The 27,699-nt window shown below is 44.2% G+C and overlaps 2 protein-coding genes across 7 annotated transcripts; one reads left to right on the top strand and one right to left on the bottom strand.

Moving 5' to 3' along the window:
* Positions 1 to 89: 89 nt before the first annotated feature.
* On the top strand, positions 90 to 24,674 carry bltp3b (bridge-like lipid transfer protein family member 3B). 6 transcript variants are annotated; one of them, XM_028400651.1, is made up of 25 exons: positions 90 to 472; positions 8,643 to 8,805; positions 10,597 to 10,635; positions 13,342 to 13,433; positions 13,532 to 13,721; positions 13,803 to 13,943; positions 14,341 to 14,508; positions 14,830 to 15,010; positions 15,095 to 15,178; positions 15,256 to 15,417; positions 15,503 to 15,655; positions 15,783 to 15,898; positions 15,978 to 16,119; positions 16,500 to 16,693; positions 16,766 to 17,506; positions 17,604 to 18,292; positions 18,743 to 18,826; positions 19,435 to 19,583; positions 19,790 to 19,947; positions 20,035 to 20,185; positions 20,900 to 20,941; positions 22,464 to 22,723; positions 22,813 to 22,921; positions 23,040 to 23,197; positions 23,780 to 24,674. In XM_028400651.1, exons 1-25 carry the CDS (start codon positions 429 to 431, stop codon positions 23,906 to 23,908), a joined length of 4,539 nt encoding a protein of 1,512 aa, XP_028256452.1. In that variant the 5' UTR covers positions 90 to 428; the 3' UTR covers positions 23,909 to 24,674. The 6 variants fall into 6 exon arrangements, with proteins under 6 accessions (XP_028256452.1, XP_028256453.1, XP_028256449.1 ...); XM_028400652.1 differs by lacking the exon at positions 15,503 to 15,655; XM_028400648.1 differs by lacking the exon at positions 18,743 to 18,826 and having other exon boundaries at positions 19,438 to 19,583.
* On the bottom strand, positions 10,205 to 11,469 carry LOC114432587 (complement C1q-like protein 2). The gene has a single exon (XM_028400686.1). The coding sequence runs from the start codon at positions 11,402 to 11,404 to the stop codon at positions 10,679 to 10,681; it is 726 nt and encodes a 241-aa protein (XP_028256487.1). The 5' UTR covers positions 11,405 to 11,469; the 3' UTR covers positions 10,205 to 10,678.
* Positions 24,675 to 27,699: the final 3,025 nt, after the last annotated feature.

The raw sequence follows: 27,699 nt of genomic DNA, 5'->3' as shown, positions 1-27,699 counted from the left end.
ACGTGGTCCGTCGGCGCTAACGTCACTGTTCCGGTGATTTCCGAGGGTCCCCTGAAGGCAGCAGGAGTCTCCGCCCAGACGCCGTGACAACAGACGCCGCTCCTCCGCCGCTCTGTCCAGGTGTACGGTGTGAGATATTGCAGAGAGCTGGACTGTTTTCTGGGAGCTTTGTCGGCTGATCTGCATGAAATGGCCTAAGGTCGATATGCTTTGTCTCACTTGGGCACCCTTGAAATGCCGTCTTTTCGCCTGGACTCTCCCATTTCTCAAAGAATGAAGCGGGAACGCCGCTAAAATGAAGACTGACAAGGGGATGGGAATTTGACCCGTTTGTGTACATCGAGAGGGAAAAGCTAGCGGTTAAGCTAGCTCGCTAGCCTGACAGCTGAGACACCCGGCGGCGGCTCGGATATCGGATTTGCGCGGCCATGGCCGGACTCATCAAGAAGCAGATCCTGAAGCATCTCTCCAGGTCAGTGCGGAGCGGAGGTTAGCGGGCAGAAAGGGCTCAGCTGTCACAGAGACGGTAGCTAGCTGTCATAAAGATGTTAGTTTAATGGGTGTATTTTGTCAGTAATGGATGGGAGCGTCCTTTATCTCGGTTTTGTGAGTTAGCCCGCGCTGTCTGTCAGGCTGTCATTTTGAGTTAACCTCCACTGACCTGAGACGTGGCTACTCGGCTAACGTGCTAGCATCAGGGTTAGCTAGTAAGCGGCTAATCCCTCACTCTTGCTAAAGCAGGTTGAACCAGTCGTGCGGTTGAGTCAGATTGTTTAAACCAACAATCACAGCCTTCCCATAAAGACAAACTATCACTGGCAGCTGCTAAAAAACGAACTGCTACATAAATCTTCAAACAGAGATGCGTAGGCCTATTCACAATGTTCAGTTAAGATAATGACGGGACGCCAGGAGCTGGGCAGGCTTGCGCAGGCAGGGTGCTGGTTTGTTTACACGGGTTTTAACTTCTGGTCTTTCCCCCACTCTGCCCCCCTCTCAGACTTCATGCACAGTCCACGTGAACTCACAAGGTCCCCAGCAGACACAATAACATAACTTAGAACGGGAAACGCCACAATAATGCTCAATTAAACATATTTAACAGCATTTTGTGTCCCAGTTGTTACAGTTATGGACATCATTTATATCTACCATGCATTATTTATTCTTTTCCACTGTCCCTCAGGGGCCTTTCAGTGGGTTACTTCCTCGCTTTGAAACATGACTGTTTCCCTCCCATGTAATATAACAGGTAACAATCACACTTTGACCCACTTTTCAACCAGAAGAAAGTGCTGAATAATAATCATAGTGACAGGACAGTTTATTAAACTTAAGCACGACTCAAGAGTGCAGGAGGTCACGCTTGATGTCTGAAGCTCTTTAGAATGCTGCTGGACTGGTTTGTGTTCTTTAAAAACACAGTGACTGAGTAGTGATGAGTTTGTTTGATACCTGTTAGGTGTTTGTGATTGTGTTGTCCTTCACTGTGCAGCAGTGTCATTGTTTGTAACACACAGCCTCTGGGTGGCATGTCCTTCAGTGTCCTAGTGCTTCTGTGTTTGTGTGTGTGCTGTGATAATGTGTGTTTGTGCTCATGCCCTCAGCAGTCACAGCAAATGACTACAACAGTAGTGATGTCATCTGTCTTTCTTTCTGATTGGTCTGTCACTGATCGGAAACTGACCTGCCAGACATGTTGGCCAGTCCTCTGTCTTTCTGTGTGGTGACGTCACTGTTTTATAGTGCTGGTGTCAGAATGCCAAAGCAGCATTTACCATCTGAGAGGTGCAGCACGCATGCTCGGATGATGCTGCTGAATAGATTTTATCTATGCAGCACCATCATCAACCAGGTATAGTTTGCACTGCCGTCTAGGTTATTTATACACCCAGTAGGTGTTCTTGTACACGTACTGGTTTTGTTGTGGGTGTCATCATTGCAGCTCTTCCTCCATCCTTAGCATCTGCAGAGAACACATGCCAGTCTGATACCATCTGTGGCCAGGAAGTGGCACCACATCTTTACAGTTCATTGACCAGAAAGTCTGCAATGAGTGTTCTTCCTCTGGCCAAGACAAGTGCACTGAGCCATGCATGATGTATTAAACTAGTTGACAGGGCCTTTTTTTGTACACAAGAAGCCTGTGTGTGGTTTAACGTGTAAGTATGTGAAGTGGCATGTATATCGATGGAGAGGGCTGATGTCAGCTCGTTCCCCTGGGGCGAGTTGACGACAAGGTGTGTGTGTGTTTGCCTGCAGGTTTGGATATCGACAGGGCTTTGGCCTGTAGCCAAACAGAGCCAGATCCTCTTACACACCGAGACACGTATACAAATGCAGATGGATGGTGACACGGCTAAACATCGTTGTTCGATTACACTTTGTGTTTCTCTAAAAGGAGAAATTCTCCTCCTGCTTTCACCGTAAGCATCGGACACTCAGCTGGAATCCTTCTCTTATCCTGTTTCTGTGTTCGCTTATACCTCTTTCTATAGAATTACCAATATTCAAGTGCCAATACTAATGTTAGGAAATCAGTATATCATCTGCTATTCTAATCTGAAAGCCTACAGCTGGCTAAAAAGTGACACCTGTTAGAGGTAATTTGAAACTCTATCCATGGATGGTGTCTTTGTAGGATGTGCTGTCAAAAATCCATATATATTACAGTAATAACTAGGCATGGGACAGTTCAGGAAAAAAAATCTGAACCGTTCGATGCACGTGTTTCAGTTCGGGGTGCGTGTTTTGTTCGGCTCAGGACATGCACATCAAGTAATGCAGGGAGGCAATAAGTTAAGAGTTAATTGTGTATAGCATCTTTTACATCCACAGTCACATTGGAGTGCAGACATTTTTGCAGGAGATGCATGATGTGTGTGAATTAGAGCTGGTGATGGGCTTCAAACTATGAAAAGATTATCACTAGGACGGTCTAATGGAAAGAGGTCATGGCCTGGGAGATTAAAGCCAGGCTGGTATTTGAGATGACTCCAGCCAGGCCTGTTAACCTCTCCTCTGCTTTTTAGGCTTTTGTACTGTGTGCAGTAATCTGAATAAGAATTAGATCCACAGTTTTAATTAGTAAAGAGCAGATTATTTGTTTTGGGAATATGTATTTCAGTCGGCTCAGGTTGAGCACATGGAATCATCACTGATAAGTTAAAATAGCTCCATTGGTGCACCTGTGTTTGTCATGATGAGCCTCTTCTGGCCTGACAGTTTCCATCCTGCAGTAGCTTTGTAATGATGATGATGATGATGATGCACCATAGCAATGATGAGCTCCACTATTCCCAGCGTTCACCCGCTGCTGGTGGGAAGGCTATTAAGCCATGAGTCATGACTGAGTGCCTTGCTGTGGGTGTCTTATCAGAGCTGTAGCTGTGAAGTGCTGTGTACTGACTGCATAGTGTGAAGGCTGTGTGTGTGATAGAGCAACATTTACTGTCAGTCCCTTGGGCCTAGGGGTGGGCGATATGGCAAAAATTTTATATCATGATTCTTTAATGATAAAATCACGATCTCGATTTTATCACGATTTGTTTTTACATTGACACTAATTTGCATGTTTCTGTGTAAATGACGTCAGGTAGCCTAATCTGTCACCTTTCAATCGGTAGATCTAAAAGTAAACTCTGATAACATGCACTCAGTATTAGTTTTCAATAAACATGAAAATATACAAATGAAAATAACAATTACAGAACAAAATAAAGTTTTATTTCAAATAGGTTAAAAAGAAGACTAATGTAATTCTGTAATGTATTATTCAACAGTCATTTAAACAGACTGAAGTGTGCCTCCTAAGGTTAAACAATAAATACAGTATTGAGACTTAAGTAAAGTTCAATGCACAACAGCAGCGAACCTGAATATAACGAGCTGGTAATGTTCAGAGAGGTGGGCGCGTACACGGTCGTAGCATTATAATACATTCGTATGAACGCGGCCCTTCCACTGCGACACATGCGCACACACACAGGTTGAGGACGCGCCGCTGCTGCCGGCAGAAACAGCACCGAACATAAAGGTGGAGTTGGTTTTAGGGACCAGTTCCTCCGTTCTCTTTTCGTTTTCAGCCGTAGCTTCCTAACAGGGAGGCTGTCATTGGTTGGTCGTGTTCACATTAAGCGCACTGAGAGTTGGACGAGTGAAAAAACTCATGCGTCTGCGCGAACATAGAACTGCAATTAATAGAAGGTGCTCTATGGACGATAAAATGATCTGTCCGTTCTGGTAGATCGGCGATACGTTCAAATCCTTCACGATTATTTATCGTCAAATCGCACAGCCCTACTTGGGCCCTTAGTATCCTGTGCTGCTGTGTAAGAGGGGTCTTGCATCATTTTCTCCTTCACTCTAACCTTCTGTTGCCTTCACAGGACCATAAATATTCCACGACACTGCCAATACAAACTCACTTAACTTTCCAAGGTTGCCTTTGTGTTGTGCGTGTGTGGAGGTGAGCTACTTGATATAGTTGTCCAGTATTGTGTCTTTATTTGATAGCACTAATGGCAATAAAAGCAGGGTAAGAAATCGGAAAGGAAACAATGGATTAACTGTCTGTCTGCCACAGGCTAACTTCAGCTAATCAAATCATTATCATTGATTGTCATGCCAACAGCACGTGTAGCTGGAAGCCAAGATGGACTCTTGTGTGTTTTTACAATGTATCAAATTGTGTTAAGCTCCAGATGACATGCTCTGATCAAAGTTCCTGTGTTAGTAAAACTAGCTTACATAATTGTTTATACGCAATCTGCATCAAATATCAGTGAATTTTGGGCATTTTATGCTCAATGTGTACCTAGCTGAAGCTAACACAACACGGCAGAATGTCTGTGACTCTTTGCTAACACTTTTTTATCACTGCTGTGCTGATCAAATCACATTTATTACTGCATGTCTGTACAACAGTAAATGACACATGTGCTTTATTATACTCTAATAAAACACAAAAGTGTAAGCAGGGACAAACCCCCCTTCAGTTACAGATCTACGAGATCTGCCTTTAATAAACCACGGATTATTGGCTATAATAAAAGGCTGATTCTATGGCGGATATTGTGTAATGTGAATATTGGGTGATTGCAGGTAATTCAGGACAGATGTTGTGGGTTGGTGCCTGTTATTTTTAGGTTTGTTGTGTTGGGGGGTTTTCATTAATTTACCAACAAACCCACAGTGTGGCAGGCAGGCTCTGATGCATGCAGCGCTGCTGCTCTGACACAAATCCAATAAAAAAACAACAGCTGATATCTGCTATAAAAACATATTCTGATGTTCACTGAATGTGTTTATTATAGTTGAGAAGCTTGATTAATAGAGGCCGGGCAGTTTTCAGTTTTAAGGTGTTTAATGTTGGGCTGTTTAGTTGTCCTTGTGTGTAATGTTCTGTTAATTTATCTGTGGATGTACAGGAGTTAAATTTAAAGGCCTCTTTGTACGGCAGAGTAGGGACAATCTGTGCCAGTGAAGAATTTTAGAGGTCATTTCTTTGTTGGTACAGGTCTTCTGTAAATGAGTATAGGAACGAAAATGTGGGAAAACAGCATTCCTAGGTTGGTGAGGAAATTTTGAAATCTTTCTCTCACCACAGTCTTGATTGCTAAAATAAGCTGGTCATCATCTAAGTCACTCTGGCTGTCCTCCCCCAGGCTTCTCGCTTTCTGGTACTGATGTCATCAGGGTACACCACAGAAGCATTATAAAGCTGTTTCCATTGACCAGGCGTACAGTGTGGCAGGCCAAAGTCTGCTCTGAGCAAGATCAGCCCATGATGCAGACATCGCTGTGGAGTTTGGCAACTGGGGATTTTTGAGCCACATCATGCTGCTGGTTTGGTTTGATTGCACTAAAAAAGAATTGCTTTAAAGGAATAGTTCAACTTTTTGTAAAATATGGTGGCTTTTGTTTGCTGTGCCAGATAGTTAGCTTAGCGGAGGCCCCCCTCTAGTCTACCTAAATTGACCACTTTTGGTGTAGACAGGGAAACTAGCTATTAGGGACTCTCACAATCACCTAAACCTATTGATTATAAGCCCTAAATGATCCTAATGAATACCATTGTGTTGTTTTCATGCAAGAACCCTAACTAGTGCTGTTAAAGCTGTTAGAGAGGAATGTGTGGTTGCATTTCTGGTTAATTTTGTGCTTGAGAGGCTCACTAACCTTCCCTGCTGCTACTGACCTGCTCTAATCTCTTTATGGTCCTGGATTTGGTCCAGTGAGCTCGCCCCTGCTGTCTGGAATAATGACTGAAGTCTAGTGAAGAGAGATGAAAAGGAAAAGATGACGTGTGTGTTTGTGTGTGTGAGCTTAATACCTTCTACCTTTTTCTGTAGTAATGAGAAGGATCTGCCTCTGTTATCTGGCTTCTTCTTTAGCGTTGGAAGACATTAGCCAGCTGATAAACAGTATTTTATTTGATTACAGTATTGTTTTATTGATGAAGTTGGAAGAAGCAGGAGGTGCCCCGAGAGAGGCCTGGAAGCCAGATAAGGAGGAAGAAAGCAAGCTGAACTCGCTGGTTGGCTGGCTGATACTTGATCAGCGGCAGGAATTAATATTTCACTGGTCACAAGGCCCGAGACACTCCAGCAGTTACATCGATCGCTCAGAGACAAACTGTCCATGTTTCTGAATGTGTGTATGCCCATGTGAATGCATGTGCACTGTGCATGTTAATAGTATTTGTGTTTTTGCTTGTAAGCATGTGCATGCTTCCTGTCTCGTTCAGCTGCTGTGTTGGGGTTCTGTTGATGTCTCCACTACTGAATAATTTACAGGCATGGTGAATTAGAGAATAATCTAACAGTGCCAGGAGAAGGTGTTGGGTGTAAAGCGGCAGGAGTTTGATAGTCTGAATCATTTAAAAATGTGGAACTACAGAGCAATGTTCTTTGACGCGCCACCTTTCCATCTGGAAAAAAAAAACCTTTTTGTATTCCCTAAACAATCCAGTTACTGAGTGGCCCCACAGTGATACATCACCACTTCATAATAACTGCAGATTATTGTCTTAGTTGCTTTATTTCTGCATCTCATCATGGATTTTATATGAATTTGTCATCAGGCAAACCTATGATGATTAATCAATATTTTCTGCATTATTTATACCTACAAGTGTATTCTTGTAACTTTAAATGCAGGAGACAGTAGGAAGTGGGAGTTCCCATGAAACCACAAACTGTAGGAACAAGGAACTAACCCCCCCTCACCACCGAGTGCAGTTTTTTTTTTTAGCATTTTTCAGGAAATTACAAACAAAAATGATAATATGGACTTAAATAATCCAAACAGATCTCACAAACATTCCTCACAGGTTAGCGGCACTTTAATATACTAAAACTCCACTCCATTGTCTGGATGTTGTGACCTTGGCAATCACTCATTACTCGTGTGTTTGTTGTGAACTCTGAGCTTTGGTCTGGTCCTATTTACAGATACACACCATTGGTGTGTGGGAGATTATTCCCATAACAGGATTCATCTTACCTGCAGTATTTTTTTAAGGAATAGCAACTTCTAGAGGTCGCCCGGGCTAATTCTTGTCCATTTTCGACCAGAATCTGCTGACACAAAAGTCAATTAAAGGGCAGGCACATGTGTGGGCAGCCCAGTGTTTAAAATGATATGCTCCCCTTTTTCTTTACCTATGATAGAAAACCAAATTAACCAATTACACTGAAGCACTGATGCTTTATTTGTTTTAATTCAATATTTGTTCTATGATTACTTGTTTTGATTTATTTTAATGAGAAGAAGAGCAAAATAAGTCTCATACATCCATCATTGACTGCCCTAATTTCTAAAGGTGAGCATCAGCTATTAGTCAGCCTTTACTAGCTCCACCTTTTTACATAATTGTCTTTTACTGCATTGATGACCAGACCTGAAACTTTACAGGAAGCACACAGTCGGGCTGTGTGGCTCTTTATAGCTACAGAATGTGAAATCAATGCTGTCCTAGCTTTACGGGCTTCCGTTGACTGGTCTACAGAGAATTGTGGGTCAATAAGCCATTTAGTATCTGCTCACTTTGCTAACTATTAACCAATAGTTCAACTCTGAAACACTTAGGCCATGGACACTGAGTGTTGTGTATTCAAGGTTGTTTGCTTTTTTCTAAAGATTGAATAGACCCAACATGCTGAATCACTGCTGAGGTTATAAATATACGTAAAGATGAGTTTTGGCAGCTTTGGCATGCTCTGATGCAGCATGAAGCTTAAGTACAGCTTGTCCTTGCATGAATCTCACAAACCACAGCCCTGAGGTGTGCTGTAGCACGCAATAAAGTGTTTGGCCAAGATCTGTTGTGTTTCTGACGCCTTTAAATCATCTATGTGTGGGCTCTGGAGGTGTTGGTGTTATTGGCTCAGTGACTCTGCACATACATGAAGAGAAAAACCTTCAACAGCAGTGTGTAGCCACAACTTTAAGGCTTATTTTCTATAAAAATCAGTGGAGTTTTGGCTTGTTTTAAATCACTAGTAGGAAAAATAGTGCCTCTTTCAACATGCAAAAGCAAAAGCATTGGTGTTTGTTTGTCTTGCCTGTTTGTTTCTGCCAACAACCCGTCTATAAATATCTCCTGGCTCCAAGCTTCACACTTCTTCTGTGTCTCGTAGGTTTGCTAAGAACCTGTCGCCGGACAAGATCAACCTGAGCACGCTGAAGGGGGAGGGCCAGCTCACCAACCTGGAGCTGGATGAGGAGGTGCTCCAGAGCCTGCTGGACCTGCCCACCTGGCTGGCCATCAACCGCGTTTTCTGCAACAAGGCGGCCATCCGGGTGAGTGTTGCTGTCACTTGGTGATTGAAGCTAATCCATCATGATCAGTAGGGTATGCAGGTGACGTCACTGAGTGTCAAAAGGCTTTCTGGGGGCCCACAAAAATATTAAAAACAATCGGCTACACAAAGACAATATACATCATTTCTGTTACTACTTAATACATTTAAATGTCTACTATTATCATTACATAGGCACTAGTAATACAGACATAACTAATGATGAAACATGTAAATGAATATTCTTTATTAGTATCATTGTGTTTTATTCAGGAACAAACAATGATCCCCTACACCCTGACTGCGTGACATCTTTATTTATTCCTGTATTGATATCAGGAACCTATAAATGTCAGCAAACCTGAATCCACATGTCAGTGTTTATGGATCACTGTGGAGTCAAGCTGCCTTTAATTTAAACAGATAATCATCTTTTTTCACAGTTTTCCTACTGAAGGCGGCCATGTTGCTCCTTGTTCTGACACTCAGTCAGTAGGTGACGTCTGTGCATACCCTCTATAACCAGAGGTGTTGACTTCCTGATGCGTCTTGATGCAACGCTGAATGATTTTACACATTGTTCTTTCAGGTTTTAAAGGAAGAGTTAATGTTCTTTCAAACTAATGTGTTAATGCCACACAAAATAAACAATCAAGGTAACAGTAGAGCAGCAACACCTGTGCGATAGTTTTATGGAGAGCATAGCCTGATAGACATACACAGCGTTGGTAGCTAATTAGCTTATACGGCCCCACTTCACTGAAGCCAAACTAGCTTTAATTCAAGGAAACTGAGACACAAGGTCCATCGCCCCAGTTTACTATACAAACACACCTGTCACCTCCTGTACATTGTGACTCGTACTACATGTGCACTCTCTGCGGTAGCTGTCTGAAGCCCTGATGTGGACGTGATCATCGGCCAAGTGCCACCATCGGCCACCCTGGAAAGACTGAATAGGGCAGCTACATAATTTGCTTCTTGACTGGACTTTTATTCAGTCTGAAGTCCACTTTCCTCCCCCTATTTTCCTCCTGTCCATTCACTCCTTAACTCTTAATTTAATTTCTCTTCTTGAAGTGCCTGTCTTGATGTTTGAAATCATTTTAATTGTCTTTCCCCAGGCTTGCTGTGTCATTGACTGTGTGTGTAACACATTGTTGCGGCTGTAATGGGCACGTTATTTACAGTAAATGTGCAGGATCAGGTTTCTGAGTGAATAAAACCTTTGGCACTGCCTGAATGAAAATTGCTGTCAGTGTTTATCGTCAAACTGGTAAAAAATAAAATAGGAAACAAATTACAAGAACACAGATGTGTATCTCACTTCCTCTCTTCTTTGTTACTTCCTGTTGCTGAGGAGATTAATGACCTGTCAGTTTAACACACACACATGCGCGTTTTGCTGTAAATATTTCTGCTTTAATGGATCAAAGTGACAGACATGTACAAGCACCCCCTACTGGCATCGGTGAGCATTCTTCTGACGAGGCGAATGAAATAAGCGTTTCTTCATGACATCGAGACATTCTGGTGGGGGGACTGCCAGTGAACATAAACATTTATTCTCTTTCACTGTATATTTTAACACCGGCATGATTTAAGAGGCTAAATGATTAATAGAGCTCTGGAGCTGAAACAATGAGCTGCCAGTCAGTGTAACACATTTGTTTCCTGCTGTTTTGACTTTTATTTTGCTCCAAACTGTCTGTTCATTTACATTTAATTTGATTTGTGCTGGTAATTCTGGATTTGGAGAGCCAGATTATTTATGGTCTGTTTTCAATCACAGATACCATGGACGAAGCTGAAGACTCACCCCATCTCTTTGGTAAGTCCCACCACTACTTAACAACAAATTCATCCACAGTCTTTTACAAGGTGAAGAGCAGGAAGCCCCTGAAGGTGTTGTAGCAATTGGCATCATCATAGATCTGCCTATTTGCACTTAGCCTCACATACACTGCGTCTCCGGGCTCCAGCTGCAGCACCGCCCCGTTAGTCGCGCTGTCGTGGAAGTCATTGCCTACCGTGTCCCAGGTAGCCACTATCAGCTCGTTGTTCTTCATCAGTGCTAAAATGGAGTTGGCCTGACCGTAGTTGTTGTTGTACATGGTGTAGGTGAAGTAGTACACCCCCCGGATGGGGGCGGTGAAGATGCCGGTGGCAGAGTTGTAGTTGCTGTTGATGTTGGAGAAGATTTTTGGATATTTCACTGTGGTGTCCTGCGAAACCGGACCCAGAGAGGCCCCTAAAGCAACAGCGAAGGCGATCTTCGGTGTACTTTTGCCTGCGAGTGCGTTCAGCTGCACCTCCAGAGCCTGGTTTTTCTTTGACAGCTCCTCCACCTGGCTTTTGTAGGACTGTAGGTTCGCCTCCATGGTGGCCATCTTCTGCATCATGGCGCTGAGGTTTTGCTGAACCGTGCTTTGCGTCTGTGATGTGGCTGATAGCTTCTCCCTCATGGCTGCCACCTCAGAGAGCAGGGCACAGGTGTCAAGTTGACAGACTGCCATGGTGGTTGAAGTCCCCAGGCAGGTGGTGTTCCCATTGCAGAGGCTGCTGGAAACCAGCAGCAGCAGGAGGACCAGATGCTTCATCTCAAACTCACACAGAAAAACCTGTTTGCTGCTGATTTTACTTCAAACACACAAATACTGTGCAAGTACCTTTATACCACGATTGAGTCAACCAATGAACCAATGATTCCTCTTATCTAAATAATGATTAACTTTCTTCGCTTACTGGTTACAGATCCTGTTAAGGTCCTGTTTTCATTAGTCTCAGTATTTATCTACCGTCTACACATTTTGCCATTTCAAAGGTAACCAGTAGGGATGTCCCGATCAGGTTTTTTTGCCTTTGAGTCCGAGTCCGAGTCATTTGATTTTGAGTATCTGCCGATACCGAGTCCCGATCCGATACTTTCAAAATTCTCCATAAGATCAATAAACTTTAATTTCTAAAGAACATTTAACCCTGGAAAGGCCCTCAATCATCAACTTTATTATTATTATGATTGTTATTATTAATGATATTAATATTAATGTTGATATTATTATTATGAGTAGTGGTAGGCCTATTACCATAGCTTATCTGAGCATAGTCAATGGAGTTAAGTCAAACCAACTAGCACGTCATGAGCAACAGAGCCAAACAACACACACTCTCTGGGAGTGGGCTCACCTGCACATGTGCTTGTGTGCGCACGCGTTTGCGTTTGCATGTGTGTATGCGCATCAGGCCGCTGCAGGCCGCTGCGGTGGATTTTACAAACGCCACCATGTTGACAGAAACACATAGAAACTGACAGCAGAGATGGCACAAGAGGACTGGGCAACTAGACTGGGTGGCGCTGCAGCGAGTGCCGCCAGTGAGAAGGCAGACAACTTCACTCGTACAACGCGGACTCTCTCTGAGAGCAGGTTCTATACATGAGCATGTTTAGTCTCGTGGTGAATTGTGGCAAAGTGTTGAAACGGTGTTGAGCAGCTTCACAGCTCCCTGCGTTGCTGTAACGTCCAAGCCCTGCAGCACTGTGACGCACCGTGGCGACGCAGACAGCGAGCTGACAGAGGTCTGCTCAGAACATCCCGTAAACGTTACACAAGGAGTTAAAAAATAAGAACTACCTGTTGGTTTGACACATTTTAAGACAGAAGCCGCGGGCCATATAAAGTCCGACGGCCTTTATACGCTATGCCGCACCAGAGTGACGCCTTTTGTCATCCAGTCTCTTTGGCAGCGAGAGGGAGAGAGAGAGAGAGAGAGAGAGGAAAACAAACCAGCATGCAAATGTAATTTATCGCAGCGGAAAAAAATTAATTTATCGTGCAATTAATTGATTTATTGTTTATCGCGACAGGCCTAGTCATAGCCACCCTGCACAGAAGGCGTTAACTTTGAGAGCCCTAATAAATATATATCCGAGTCCTGATCGGGAGGTAACAGCCGATTCCGATCGAGTCTGAAATCACGTGATCGGGCCCGATTTCCGATCACGTGATCGGATCGGGACATCCCTAGTAACCAGACATCTGCATTTTGAACAAGAACAGATCCCACATCTGTCTATATGTCATATTGTAATATATATTTATGTAAAAAACCTTTGAGGCATAAAAGTATCTTAAAGGTCATAAAGACTGAACATAAAAGCAAAGCCAGAGTTTCATAAGGTGTGAGATTATTGTTAGGTCAGGATTTACCCCATAGTTACAGATTATTAGTGAGGGTTTACCCTGTGAGATTAACATATAGATAATAAACATGAACTGAAAGTCAAAGTAAAAGAATGAATGAGGAAAATAACAGATTTAATCTTTTAGGAGGCTAATAATTAACAGTACACATACAAATCTTTGTAGCTTGGAGCTCTGTTGATGGAGAAGAGCACCTTTCTCTTCCTGAAGCATGTTCTTTATGTGAAATTCTCTGTTTTGGTGGAAATTAGGTGTCATGGTGGAAAACAACTGTTTTTATAATAGTGTCACGTCTTGAATGTAAATCTAAGCTTCTGACTTTCCTGCTGTTTCAGACTCTGGATAAAGTGGTGATGGAGATGAGTACCTGTGATGAGCCTCGTCCACCTAACGGCCCGTCTCCCATAGCAACAGCCTCTGGACAAAGGTGTGCTCAGGGGGGTGTGCTCTCTAATAACAAATAACATGGTCTTGTCACCTTGTTTGTTTTTGTTTTAAATGTCCTCCCACCTGTCTCATTTACAGTGAATATGGCTTTGCTGAGAAGGTGGTAGAAGGGATGTCTCTGTCCATCAACTCCATCATCATCAGGATCAGCGCCAAGGCCTTTAACGCCTCCTTCGAGCTCTCCCAGCTGCAGGTCTATAGCGTCAACACCAGCTGGAGCATCAGTGACCTGCGGTTCACTCGCATCCAGGACCCTCAAAGGGGAGAGGTCAGTGTTGATTGTCTCTAAGGTTTAATGGAGGTGTCGTCGCACAGCCCTCAGACTGATGAAGCTGTCTGTTTGGCCCAGATCCTGACATTTAAAGAGATCAGCTGGCAGATGATCCGTATCGAGGCTGACGCCATCCAGAGCGCAGAGCACGAGATGTTGAGCGCCCCCATCCGCCTTATCACCAACCAGTCCAAGATCAGAGTCACTCTGAAGAGACGGGTTAGACACACACACACACCACCTGGATGGAATCACTAATCCACAATATGTTGAACCAGCATAGAATGCCAGACTCCTACTCGCTGTACTCCACAGACGGCAGGGTGTTTTAGTGTTTATAAAACCAGAACTGATGACTAATGCCTGAGAGATTTCATATAAAACACAATCAAGAGCTGCTGTTTCAAAGTAATTAGCCAGGTTAGCTCTGTGAGGGATTAAAAAATACAGAATAAAGCATTTGTAAATGTGCAGAAACACATGTTCCCTCACAAAACTCATGAAAATGTCTCTAAGGATGTTACCATGAAGAGATCCGTTTGCTCTAAATATCTTGATGCTTATTCTTGTCGATACACAGTCCAATGTTTATTTCAATGGCTCTGTCTGCATACAGATAAAGGACTGTAACGTGGTGGCCTCCAAGCTGATTCTGGTCCTGGATGACCTGCTGTGGGTGCTGACCGACTCCCAGCTCAAAGCTATGGTGCAGTATGCCAAGTCCTTAAGCGAGGCCATGGAGAAGTCTGCACAGCAGAGGAAGAGCATGGCGTCAGAAGATCAGGTGCACATATTCAACACAAACCCTATTATCTGTGGAGGAGCCATGTCTGCCCCTCTCTGTGCTTCTCCCTGTTGCCATATGGTGTCTGTCTGCCTGTAGCATCTATGTCTCTCACTCACTGTTCAAACACACAGTAAATGTACAGACATTCATCGCCCACACACTTCACACCTTCCAGGCTCACTATGTTTTCTGTTTTATTTGGTCAGACGTGCCATCTGGTGGACACTTTGAGAACTGCATGACTCAGCTAAAGAAGTCAAAATGACACAAAAACTCAAAAATCTCAACATCACCACTAACAACATCTGTGCTCACCAGGAGTCGTCGGCGTTCCCTTCAGCCCAGCAGGTGCGCACACAGCAGGCGTCCACGACAGCTGACCAGAACGCCACTATGGCCAAGCTGTTCAGTGCCTACGATGTGTGTGAAACATCCCACCACCTCCAGATCACACACCTGGACCTGCACATCTGTGACGACATCCACGCTAAGGACAAAGGTAGCACATACATTAACTCCCACATAGACCACACAGAGGAGTAAACGAAGTGCTGACTGGAACCTTGTTCTTCCTTCTGTGCAGCCATCAATAAAAGGATAACAGGTGGAGCCATGCAGCTCTCCTTCAGCTCTATCACTCTGGACTACTACCCCTTCCACAGAGCAGGTAGGAATCCTGCAATAAGGATAATAAGTTAGTACTATGTGGTGTCTCAGATGAAACATTTTTAACCTTCTCTTCAGGTGACAGCTGTCTCCACTGGATGCACTACAGCGAAGCCACTAAAGCCAGAGAGGGCTGGGCGAGGAGCCTGCTTGACGAGTTCAAATCCAATGTAGAGATGTTAAAGACCGCAGCTCGAGACCAGCAAGGCGCGGTCCATGCACACAGCACCCCGCAGCACGGTAAACACACACACACACACTTTCACATACAGTCAGCATGATTAGATGTAATGCACATCATTCCTGTGGGTTTTCTGTCCTCCAGTGTCCCTTAGGGACGATGTGTATGGGCTTCTAGGAAGTCAGGAGAGAGCAGGAGGAGAAGGAGAAGTAGGGCTTAGAGAGGCAGATGGAGGACTCCTAGAGTGGGGCCCACACTCACAGCCTCCGGCCCAGTGCTGCTGGTGCCTAGCGCCAGGTACCGCGGTGTGTGTGCGCACAGCTGGGTGCGGTGATACACACCTTTTTGTAAGCACAGAGGTTTCAGTGCACTCTGAGTTGTTTCCTCTTCCTGTACCCTCACATGTATCATTGTTTCTTTCCAGGTAAGATAAACACCTCCTCCAGCTCTTCCTTCAGCCCTCCTCCACCCACAGCCTCCAAGACGCAGCTCATGTCCAGCTCATTTGTTCTCAGGATGGCTGACTTTAGCATCTACCAGGTCCCTGTAACACACACTCACAGACTTACACACGTTGTTTCAACTTAGTGAGATACCCACACATTTGTTTTGTTTGCAGGTGTCAACAGCAGACCAGCGTCGTTCCAGCCCCAAAGCTATGATCTCCTGTAATAAGAAGTCTTTGTACCTTCCACCGGAGATGCCGGCCATCCACGTTGAATTCACAGAATACTATTTCCCTGATGGAAAAGACTACCCCAGTAAGACCCTTATTGTCTTGTATCCCCTTTTAAAAACATTAATCCTTGTTAGTAGGTCGTCTTCTACACCTGACACAGTGTTTTGGCTGAGAATACCTCTCTCTCTCTCTCTCTTCCTCCCTCTCCCTCTCCTCCCCTTTGGGTGTGGTCAGACCTTTTTATAGCTGTGGGGGAGTCATTGACTGTTGTGTGGCTGAGAGAACATTGATTTTTCTGAATTATGCTGAATGAGGGATCACCCAAACTAATTTATGTTCTCTTTCTTAGAAAACACTTTTGTTTTCCGACTGATGAATTTGTGCTAATTAAAATGTACGACACAAAAGGCTATTCATTCCTGCCCTTCTACAACATAATATATCTTCCTTCTGCTCTTCCAGTCCCATGTCCCAACCTGTATGCCCAGCTGAATGCCCTCCAGCTGGTTTTGGATCCTCGCAGCCTGGTGTGGATCAACCTCTTTACCCTTGATCTCAGGCAGAGTCTGGAGCAGTTCATGGAGATCTACAAGCTCAATGACTCACAAAAACCTGATGAGCACGTCGACATCAAGGTTGATGGCCTCATGCTGAAGGTGAGGAGGCATGGAGACTTGTGTGTTCACAGTGTTTTGTGTTATTTATTGATTGTATCTGCTCTTCATCAGCTGGTGGTTCCTACTGACCGCGATGCCTCCTGCCTAGCTGACCTGCCTCGCTCCATCTCAGTCCAGACGTCAGAAATGGTGGCCACTAACACCCGGCAACCAGCCAACTGCACCCGATCCCACCTGGAGGCCCTGCTGCAGGCATTTGAAGAGGAGCCCTTCTTCTCCTCATCTTTCTCCTCTTTCCCCCGCTCCTCATCTTCCTTACCTCTCATGCATCCCGTCTTCCAGCGACACGCTCATGAACAAGACACCAAACTGCATGACATCTACCGTGGCCTGGTGGTGCCGACAATGAGCACAGACGCCCTGAAAATGCCCGCTGCCACTGACTTTTGGGCGCTGCACTTTGCCCAGTTTTGGGTGGACTATGAAGGCACACGTGGAGGTAAAGGGCGGCCGCAGCCCTTTGTGGACTCCTTTCCTCTCACCATATGGGCCTGTCAACCCGCAAAGGTGGTCCAGCATCAGCAGAAGCTGAGAGGTGGATCGGGGCTGTCCAGGAGCACTTCAGTTGAAGCTGTTGCGCGTTTGCAGAGGAAGCGTTTGTTAAAGGAGTATTACGGCACCGATGCTGCACCGACATCGGCTCACAGCAGTGACACAACACTGCCACCCAGTAATGGACTCCACAAACCCCTCTCACTGGACACACTGCCCTCCTCATCGTCATCTTTGTCTGCAAGTAAGGATGCTGATGTGCACATGCTGGTGCACGTGCAGAAGAATTTAAGTGCTCAGGTATTTTTTTATTTGATTCTGTGAGATAATTTGATTTGTTTCATCTTCTGAAATACGATTTATTTACTGATAATAAATGTTTTATGCTTGTTTGCAGGTGAGCCATCGGCAGTTTGTGTTTCTGATGCAGCTCCAGCGCAGCCTCAAAGCCCTACAGCAGACGCTGCAGCAGGATCTGGAGGGGATGGGATCCAAGAGAGACCGCAAGGACCCATCCCACTGTTCCGCAGATCACCAGCCCTTTACCGTCTGCTTGAGCCTGCTGCTCAAAAGCGCAGAGGTGTCCCTGCTCCTGAAGCCCGTCCCCCAGCCAGAGGGCTCAGGTTCTCCTTTAGGATCAGAGCTCTCTCCCTCAGAGAGCAGGGGAACACTGGAACCTGCTGGGGATTCAGGAGACGCGCCAGAGAGGGGCAATGACGGGTCTAGCTCAGAAGGCGGAGGAGTAGCACACAACCAGTCTTGTACTGTAGATCAGCTGTTATGTAGTGACGGCCAGGAGGGCAGAGCCACGTCGGGTCCAGCCCCCCTCATCCCTACCTCCACTTCAACTGCCCGTGCCGAATCCAATTGCAAAGTCTCAGTTGAGGAAAGGACTCCAGCTAAGAGCACTGGGAGGGGGAGTTCAGATGATGGAGGAGAAGGAGTGGTGGTGGATGGGATGGCTCCAGGTGAGGAAGCTGGGATAGACTCCAAAACCATCCTGGGTGACCCTCTGTCTGAAAGCAGCAAAGACTGGAGCGACAAAGACAAGGCAGCAACGGCAAAGATGCCCCAGTCGATATCCAGGTATTCAAATTTTTTTATTTATATCAGTTTGACATATACAGCAGAGAAGGAGTTAATTTTCAGAGGAGATATTTAGCTTCCATGACAGGAGAGGCAAGATGTAGTAGAAAAAAACACAGATCAAAACAGATTTAAAAACAATCACAAACAGTCAAATGTGGTGATTATTCTTTTTGTCTTTGAACCCAGACATTTGTCTGTGTTTCACTGTCATTTATTCCTGAACACAAGAGCTGTGTGCTCCCACATGAGTGTTTGTCTGTATGGATGTCTTGTCCTGTCATCTTACATGTGTCTTTCATGTTAACAGTCTGAGTCATTTCAAAGCCTCCACCTCTTTTTTATGTGTCTTCCCTCATCTACTGTTCTTCTGGACTTGTTCACTTCCTTTTCTGCCTCCTGACCTTTGCTTTGAGGTGTGCGTAAGTGTGTGTTTTCTCTCTCACCAAGGAAAGGAAGTTTGTCTGTGGTTTCTGATCTCCTCAGCTGCTCAAACTCCAGCAGATCCACCTCCCTTTATTCCATGTCCAACATGTAAGGCACTGGATCTGTGACTAGCTGTGCTAATGGTCGTGTGTTCATGTGAGCGTATCCTTGTTCTTGTGATGAATACAAATCGGTACTATGTGTGAAACCCCTGTGGGCATGCATCTGCATGTGTGCATGACACACTGGTCTTTGTCTGCGTCTATGTGTGTGTTAAATGAATCTTTTTTTTCTCTTGTGTTTGGTGTCTACCTGTTGAATTGTGGTGATTTTAGAGATGAAACTGGGGGGTTACTTGTGCGTCACGGTTCCTTGTGTTCTCAGTCTTCTGGGAGCCGCTTTGATTTTTCTTGATATCTTTTCCGGCACTTGGGAGGACAGCACACTTCACACGACCTCAAACTACACAAAGGAAAGAAGCCATATTTAATTCATGACTTGTCGAGTAAGCTCTGACAGCTTTGTGCGAGCACAGTGGTCTTAGTGTCTGTATTGTAACAAAACCACAAAACCATCAACCTGGAGTCATAAATGAGTCACTATTCATAATACATGGCATGCGTGGACAGTGTTGTCTAAACAGACACAGATACAGCAGTTGTTCTCTTTAGTGTCAACTTTTTTTGTGCTCACACACTCTTTTGTGTGTGTTGCAGTAGTCGTTTGATGCGGGACCGCTCCCAGTCTAGTTTTTCGGTGTCCTATAAGAACATGAAGAAGAGCCCGTCGCTGCAGTCCCTGGACAACATCTCCATCGACAGCTACCTGATGGAGGATGGAGACACCTACAGCCTGCTGGAGAGAGGTGGCTATATCACACGCACAAACACACACACGTGAAAACAAGAGAATACATTTGAATATGCATTTGACCTTTGACCTTGTTTTATGTAGCAGTTGCAGGATACTGTTTTGACCGGCAGGTGGCAGCATTGTCTATACTGCACACAATAAGACAGGGTTCAGCGTCTGTGAGTCACTTTTGTGTTTGTTTATATGGCATTTTTACAGATGATGTGTCCATCTCAGGCTTCAAGGATGCGATCAGTGAACAGAGTGTCACAGAGAATGCCACCGAGGCAGCCGCTGGTCCTGAGCAGGAGGGAGGCATGTCCCCGGATACCGCCAGTGCGACTTCTCAGAGCATCGACGAGCCCACCAAAGATATTGTAGGATAACACTAAAAAGTGTGATATCCTAACTAAACCTATAAATAAAGAATATATAACTGTCCTCCGTGCCCCCCTCTCCTGCAGGTGTCTGTCCTGGTGCTGAAGGTGCAGTCGGTGTGTGCTGGCATGGAGGTAGTGGGCGAGAGCACAGCCGTGGGTTTGGAGGTGGGCCAGGTCACACCCAGCCAGCTGGGCAATGTCAGCCTCAGGCAGTACCTGAGCAACCGCAGCCTGGGTAAGAAGTCTGTGTGCTGGACAGAGCGTGGTTTATGTGAGCACTGACGTGACGTATTTGTGTTTTCGTGCATGGTTCCAAGTTTGGACATGTGTAATATTGATTTCTGGAAATGTTCTTTTGAAATGTTGTCACATCACGGTGCTCAGCTTTTAAACCGTGAGCTTCCTGATGACATAAAACAGACTTTGGTTCGATGAGGGCTGCTGATGCAGGGCAGAGTAGAAACATCAGCAGGATACTGACGACTGCATGTTTTTGGAATCAGACTAAAGGCTTTCGAGATTTTTGTGTTTCGACTTCTTTGACATTAGAAAGGAAACATGAGGACAGAAAGAGAGGAAGGACATGTGATACAGGTCGTAGAACAGATTTGAAGCTGAGGATGCTTCATAATGATCCCTCCTTCACAACAGTCTTTGATTATTCACACTTTTGACATCATGGTTTAAACCTCCACACACCCTGAGCAGAGCAGGAATCAGGTATTTAACATGTTCATGGTTCCACATTTGATGAAACCCTGTTCTCTTTGCTCTTAAATGTGATTTTTTTTAGGAGACTCTTGACCAGTTTTCTGAAGCAGTCTATTGATTATTCAGGGCTAATAATGCCCTCGTTTACAAATGACTCTTTCTTGTGTACAGACACACATTTACACACTAACACAACCCACTGCCTCCTTTTTATTTACCTTACCGTAACTCCCCACAGGTATGGTGAGTTCAGTACCAATACCTGCTCAAAGCAGCCAAGGTAACTGCTGTGTGTTCATTCACCATCCGTAAACTAACACCATGCATGCTTGACTCAGTGTGTAGCGTTTCCACCTGTGTGTGTGTGTGAGAGACTCAGGATTTTGGCTTGACGGCATGCTTGCAAACATGCATTTGGTGTGTTGCAACGCATGATGTGTTCAAAGTGTTAAAGTGAGTGGTCTCATTATTTGCAACATTAGGCCTCTAACCTTTAAATGTGTGTGTTGGATTGAAAATGAAGGGATGATTTTAACCCCTAATCTGCCTCATTCTGGTGTAATCTGCCCTCTCTCCTCTCTGTCTCCCCCTCGTTTCTCCCCGCCTCCCTCATCTCCCCACTGCAGCAGACTTTGCAGTTTCAGTCCAGTGATTCAGGCAATGAGAGAAACGCCAGCTTTACCCCCTCCTCACCACCCCCTCTCCTCCTATCTCACAATCCCACCTCCTCCTCTCTTCCTCTTCACTCATCCCTCCAGCTCCATACTCCACCTCCCTACTAATCCTCTGCCATCCACCCCTCCCTCTCCACCTTTTTTCCTTTCCTTCATCTCCTCCCTCTCCCGGCCATCTTTCCTCTCTCCTCCCTGTCTTATCGCAGTCATTCAGTCCTTGGCTGCTGCCTCCCTCCCTCCCTCCCTCTGTTTCTCTTGCCTCACCCGCTCCCATCTTTTTTGCCTAAACCTTATCTGCTCAGGATTGAGAGAATATGTCATTTTATATCTGAGGAAAGCTGCGTGTATGTGTGTGTGTTTTTGGCTGGTGTTAACCCTCTGCTGACCCTGCTTCACTTCTCACTGTCAAGATGAAAAGCTGTATTTCTTTAAGTGGCTATTTTCATGCCTCGCTGAGTGTCTCTATTGCAACACACATGTCTGTTTCTCTCATCTGTTAAAACTTATTTCTGTACTTGTGTGCTTGCCAAATGAAAAGGCCCCTTTGTGCTGTAAAGATTCAGTGAAATAAGGATTTTAATGGCCCTCTCCTCCAGTGCAGTCCCTTTTATCTCACTTCCCTCTCTGTCCTCACTTTTCACCTCGATTCTCTGCATTACTTCACCAACAAATCTTTCATGCATAAAAAGAAGGAAAAAAAGATTAACTGGAGAAAACTTGTCTTTGAAGACTCAATACTTGATACCAGGATCCAAAGTGCTGCTGTAAAGAGCCTGTGGGACTGAAGAAATCTCCTTCAGCCACCTTCTTCTTAACTCCTTCCTGCTTCTCTTTTTCCAGACTTTTTCCAACTTTGTCTCTCAGTGTTTCTGTCTCCTCATTCATTCCACCTCTTACTTCAAGCTCGTTAAACCTGACATCAACCTGCACCCGTAGAGTAGAGTGACCTGACTGAGTCACCCAGGCAGCCATTTTTAGTTTCTGTCAAACAGACACTGACTGGATTTCTAATTGTTGTAACAGCTGGTATTTATCTCCATGTCAGGCGTATATTAATGTCAGGTCTGAGTCTTTCAGGTGACTCTTCCACACTGAAGCTAAAGCTAACAGCTGTCTTCCCTCCCACAGCTGGCGCCGAGGTCAGCTCTGCCTCTGTCCGGGGCCTCCATAGTCCGGAGGTGCGGGCTTGCCTGGAGAGCGGACCCTGTGCTGCCGCCCACTCCCCGCTGGCCGAGCGCAACGGTTTCCTGCAACTGCATCTCTGCGGATACCAAGCGAGCTTCTTAATGTCGACGCTTCGCAACTTAGCTCTCTTCCTGGAGGACGACTCAGCCTCGCAGGTGCTGCCCATGGAGATCAGCATCAGGGACACGCATGTCAATTTGAAGGTGAGGTCATTTCTTTGAATGTTCCAGCTCCTTGCGTGGAATTTGTTTTTTCCTGAACAACCAGACAACGCATGCCGTGTCTCCCGCAGGATGACGGCCCCCGTGACAATCCCTCCGACTCTGAGCCCTCTCCAATCACGCTTCACGTGGACAGCCTCATCATCCACAGAAGAGATGATGGGTCTTTCTCTATAGGAGGTGAGGAACAAGCGCGAATTTCCATCTGCCAGATGCATCTTATGTGATATGAGATGTCCTGTAAATCCTTAAAGTTACATCCACATATCAAAACTCGCCTCTGTCTTCCTCCTCATAGTGGACAAAGCGGCAGAGTCTAAACCCAACAAGGCGGGATCAGTGCTGGACAACTCTCTGAGTCCAGTTCCTGAGACAGCACCTAAAGTCTGCAGCGCAATGAAGGCTACACAGACTCAAGCCCCGCCCACCAGTCCTCCTCCATCCTCCAAGGAAAAGGTGAGACTCCAAATCCCGCCCACTGCATCATCATCATCATCATCTTCTCCACAAACATGGTGGCTTCCTTTTAATGTGCAGTTGGAGTGATATTTATCATGTTATGCAAAACACAGGTGGGACATTGAAAGTGAATGCTTACATAAGTCTGTAAACATGTTTATTTCTGCAGTAAAAACTGACTTTTTAACAGGGAGGTCTGTAAATATGAATACATTTTTTGGTCCTGGAGGCTTTGGATTTTAATATATATGAGAGCAAAATCTAAATGTCTGTGTATAGATAAGGGAGATTAAGTTTTTTTGATTAATTTATCATAATAGGCTTTGTGTAAAATCAAAATGGACAAATATTCACTGTTTCCTCGAATATATAGATCTTATATAAAAGTTAAAAATCCAAAAGTAAGTTATATTTAGTGTATGCTTTTGTTTTCTTTGTCCATTAATGACATTTAAAGTGTTATTTTCTGTAACTTTTAACCATATCTCTTCGCCTTCCTCAGTGGGTTGGTTACCATGGAGATGGCAGGTATCCACCTTGCTGCAGTAACAGTATCTTATCTCTTTTTTTGGCTTCCAGATGCTGATAGAGGAGAACGAGTGTTTGAAGTTGGAGCTCTCCCGAGCCAAAATGGCGCTGGCCGAGGCTCAGATGGAGAAGGACTCGCTGCTTCACCGCATGAAGAACCTCAAAATGAGCACCAGCTAGACCCGGCACTTCACAGTCATTCATCCCCCCCCCCCACGGGCCGCAAACGGAGAGAGCTGCTGCATAACTTTGGACTTGGATTTAAAGCAATGCAGAGTCTGCGTGAAGACTCAGAGGATTCATGTTTTTACACGCTTGTTGTCCAGTTGTTTTATGTTGTCCAGTTTGGACTGTGGAGATTCCATAGATTTAGAGAGTCTGAAAAGGACATTTAGTGGGTCTGTGTGTGTGTGTGAAAGGAAGAGGGTGAGATCTGATATCTGTAGTTGTGCCTACAAAAGAACAAGAAAACAATCCCCCTCTGTTATTTAATTTAAAGACGATGAGCTTCGTTCAGACCTGTAGGTATGAGGAGACACTGAATGTCTGCAGAGGAATGTCTCAAACAAAAGTCTTATTTTGCACTGCACTTAAACAACATTTGTAATTTAGTGCTTTCATATTCCGAGGAAGAAGAGGCTGCTCCTCCTCCTCAGAGTGTGTATATTGTACAAGAATGTGAACACGACTATTTTCTACAGAGCTTTGCAGTGTTTCAGTTGAATGTGTGTATCTCAGTTAGAACAAGCATATCTGTCAGTTCCACGGCTTTGTCAGCAAAATGACCAACACTAATCTGTGCCCCTCTTCCTCCTCTTCCTCTTATTTTTCTAGATGTAAATAGCTACTTAACATGTGCTGCACTTTTAGAACTTGTAAATTCAACCAGAACTGTGAGAGACGAGTGGATGGAGTGATTCATTCTTTTGTGTGCGCTCTTCTAACATAAAAACGAAGTACACTTTGTGTTTCAAATGTGTGCGTCTTTATGTAAATTTCTAATCTGCCATGTCATTTAATTTCTTTCATGCTGCTTTTCATGCCTGTGTGATGACTTCAGGGGAAGTTAAAGTTTTCTAACTGCACATGCTTTCAGCAGCACAACACACAAAACTCACATTAATAAGTGGATATTATGCAAACTGTACTCTAGCTTGGCCCAGTTCATTTCAGATTCTGGTTCCCATAAAAACAAAAAGATCTGCACAAGTGACTTGAAATATCAGAAGTTTAACTGTATGTGACATTTTTCTTTGTCAGAGAGAGAGGACAGTTGTTTTTTTTTCGTTCATAACAGCCCCTCTCACTTTTCTTTGGGAAACAAAAGAAGATGAAAAAATACACAAATAATAAGTTGTATTTTGTCTGTCAAAGCTGCTGAAATACTGATGAAAATTAAAGGTATACAATTTAAAATGTTTCACCTTTTACGTGTTTCTGCTGTGGATTTATTTACAGATACTTTTATTCATTATATAGTGTATTATATGTGGACAGCATGCTGCCATGTGTGTCGCTGGCCTCCGTGTTTCTGGTTCCTGTCCAGTCCATGAAGCATTTGTACACACCGTCAGGCTTGTTTTGGTTTATCTTATCATATAATATCAGCAGAAAACTATTAATACATACGAGTCAGTGTTTTATTTTTTGTACATTTTTTTATTGTATTATTGTTGGGTTTTTTTTAACTATTTAATGAGATTGTAACAACTTTAACAATGATCATATATAATGGAATGTTTATATATGACCCACTTGTAATAAGTTGTTAAAAGTATGAAACAGTTCTTCACTGTTGGAGGATAAACCGTCTGAAGTTGTAGATCTTTCTTGGAAATATCTAAACTTGCAGAGGTTAAATCATCCTTGCTTTGTGTGCAGTGTGCTTGCTGGAGTGGACTCATGTGTACTTCTTGTTATGGTCATTCTTGCCCAAGAAACAACATCTGAGAAAAAAACACAATGACATTGCAGACAAATGCAATGGCTGCTCTTCTGGCGTCCATTGCTCTTGTGATATTGTGGTTTAGAAACAACACCAAAAGCAGAATCATTGCTAGTAGTTCCAAACTGACATAGATCTTACACCTTGATATTGAGGGTTTGGTAGGAACCAATTAAACTGATGGTGTCTGTCTTGGTGTTTGTTGTTTTGCAGAGCTGACTGGAATTGAACTACTTCCACTGGGTTACTGCTGGATGAACAAGTAACTTCCAACTGTGGCTGGTTTTCACTTTCTGCTGGTGGAGGTGGTGGTGCTACAATCTCTTCTTGCAGCTGGTGCTGGTGGTCTACTGACTCCACTCGTTGAGGGTGAATCGTCCACAGTTTCTGTGCTGTCTGAAGAGGATGCACCCTCAATTGCTGTTTCTGCTCATGGTCTGGAGGTAACATTTGCAATTCTTGCTTGTGTCCTGTGACCAAAAGATGTCAATCGTCTGTGTGGTGAGAATACAACCCAGAACTACAATGACACCTTGCCATTCTGGTAAATCTTGGGCAAGTGCCTCCCTGTTTCTGGGAAAGACAAGAACAAAGCTTTCTGGTGTCAACTGCATCTGTGGTTGTGCGCCTCACTCTTGAAAAAAAGCTGCAATTTGTCCCCTGACCAATGACAAACACAATTTAGTTATTTCCCAACTGAGTGGAACTACTGCTCGAGATCCGGTCACCTCTCTTTCAGGTAAGGTAGAAGCCTCAGGTGTTTCTGCACCTGTTGTTTGGTCGTCCTGGTTCCACAGTGTTACCCACACTACCTCCTTTATAACTTGGTCATGCAGTGCAATAACTTTCTTTTTTACAGCTCTTATGTATATAATGTAAACTGTCATCTTCACCATACCAGATCATAATGTGCAATAACAGTTCAGTACTGAAGTCACTTTATTCTGTTAAGTAATCAAACATTCATTCACCTTGTGTTCATTTCTATTTATCTATTTTCTATATCTTTTTCTTTGTGTGCTGTTGCTGCTGTAACACTGTGAATTTCCCCTGCAGGGGACTAATGAAGGATTATCTTATCGCATATATATTTTGTAACTGGGTTTAGTATTTCATGTTAGTAGTGACTTTGGATAGATATGAATAAATGATTATAGGTTTAATTACTTCATGCTCATTAAACTGCTGTCATTTTCTGTTCATTTCCAGGAAAGAAGAGTGACAACCCTCTTTCTCTTGACTACATCTCATCCATCTTCTGCCACGTCCCCTCACCAGAGAGGAGAGCAAGGGAATGGAAATTAGAAGTGTTTTCTCAGGAGGCAAGAAAGTAAAATCCGAAGAATTGAACAAGCAGTAAAGCCAGCCACAGTGGTGAACCATCCACCAGACGGCAGAGTGCATGCTTCTGCAGAAGAACCCATTCAGAGACACAAGATATTTAATTGCTATTTTACATGTAGCTATTAATTGCTATCTTACATGTTCCTTTTTCAAATGTTATTATGGTGCAGTGTCAGTGCAAGACAGACTACAATGAGCACTTGATATAAAATACATTTATTTACCTCAGTGATAATGATACATATTAGCGCACTAACAATAACGATGCATTTCAAGGCAGTTCTCTGTGGAAAAATGGCACATCAGGTGTCACTAATTCCACAGAAGGAGACATGGACAAAGTGTCAGTAACAAACAACTGCATTTGCACTTAATATGCATGGTCCCGCTTCAGTCTAATACTTCCATGCTCATGTCTTTGGCACAAAACAGGCACTTTATTTCTGTGACACCTGAACCACAATAGCTGCAGGGAACGCACCCATCAGTTGAGATCCCAATAACTGGACTCAAGGGTGAAATCCAGAATCCAGCTGTTTCTACCTGGACTTCTGAATGTGAGTGGCGATGCTGTGTTTCATAGCATTTTGGTGCCAGCTCTTCATGCTTACATCCCCATCTAGAAAATTAATTTACACTAAAAGTTTCTAAAAGTTACTGAAAGTTTCTAAAAGTTTCTAAC

Source organism: Parambassis ranga, chromosome 2 (assembly GCF_900634625.1).
Source record: "Parambassis ranga chromosome 2, fParRan2.1, whole genome shotgun sequence".
NCBI classification, from domain to species: domain Eukaryota; kingdom Metazoa; phylum Chordata; class Actinopteri; family Ambassidae; genus Parambassis; species Parambassis ranga.
The sequence above is the reverse complement of the archived record's forward strand: the minus strand, read 5'-3'. Positions and strand labels throughout refer to the sequence as shown.

Excerpts from the sequence above, each read along its gene's own strand:
- bltp3b (XM_028400651.1), top strand. The coding sequence starts at position 429 with ATGGCCGGACTCATCAAGAAGCAGATCCTGAAGCATCTCTCCAG. Across the intron at positions 8,806-10,596 it reads GCAACAAGGCGGCCATCCGG|ATACCATGGACGAAGCTGAA; the intron begins GTGAGTGTTGCT and ends TTTCAATCACAG. Across the intron at positions 14,509-14,829 it reads GCATGGCGTCAGAAGATCAG|GAGTCGTCGGCGTTCCCTTC; the intron begins GTGCACATATTC and ends TGTGCTCACCAG.
- LOC114432587 (XM_028400686.1), bottom strand. The coding sequence starts at position 11,404 with ATGAAGCATCTGGTCCTCCTGCTGCTGCTGGTTTCCAGCAGCCTCTGC.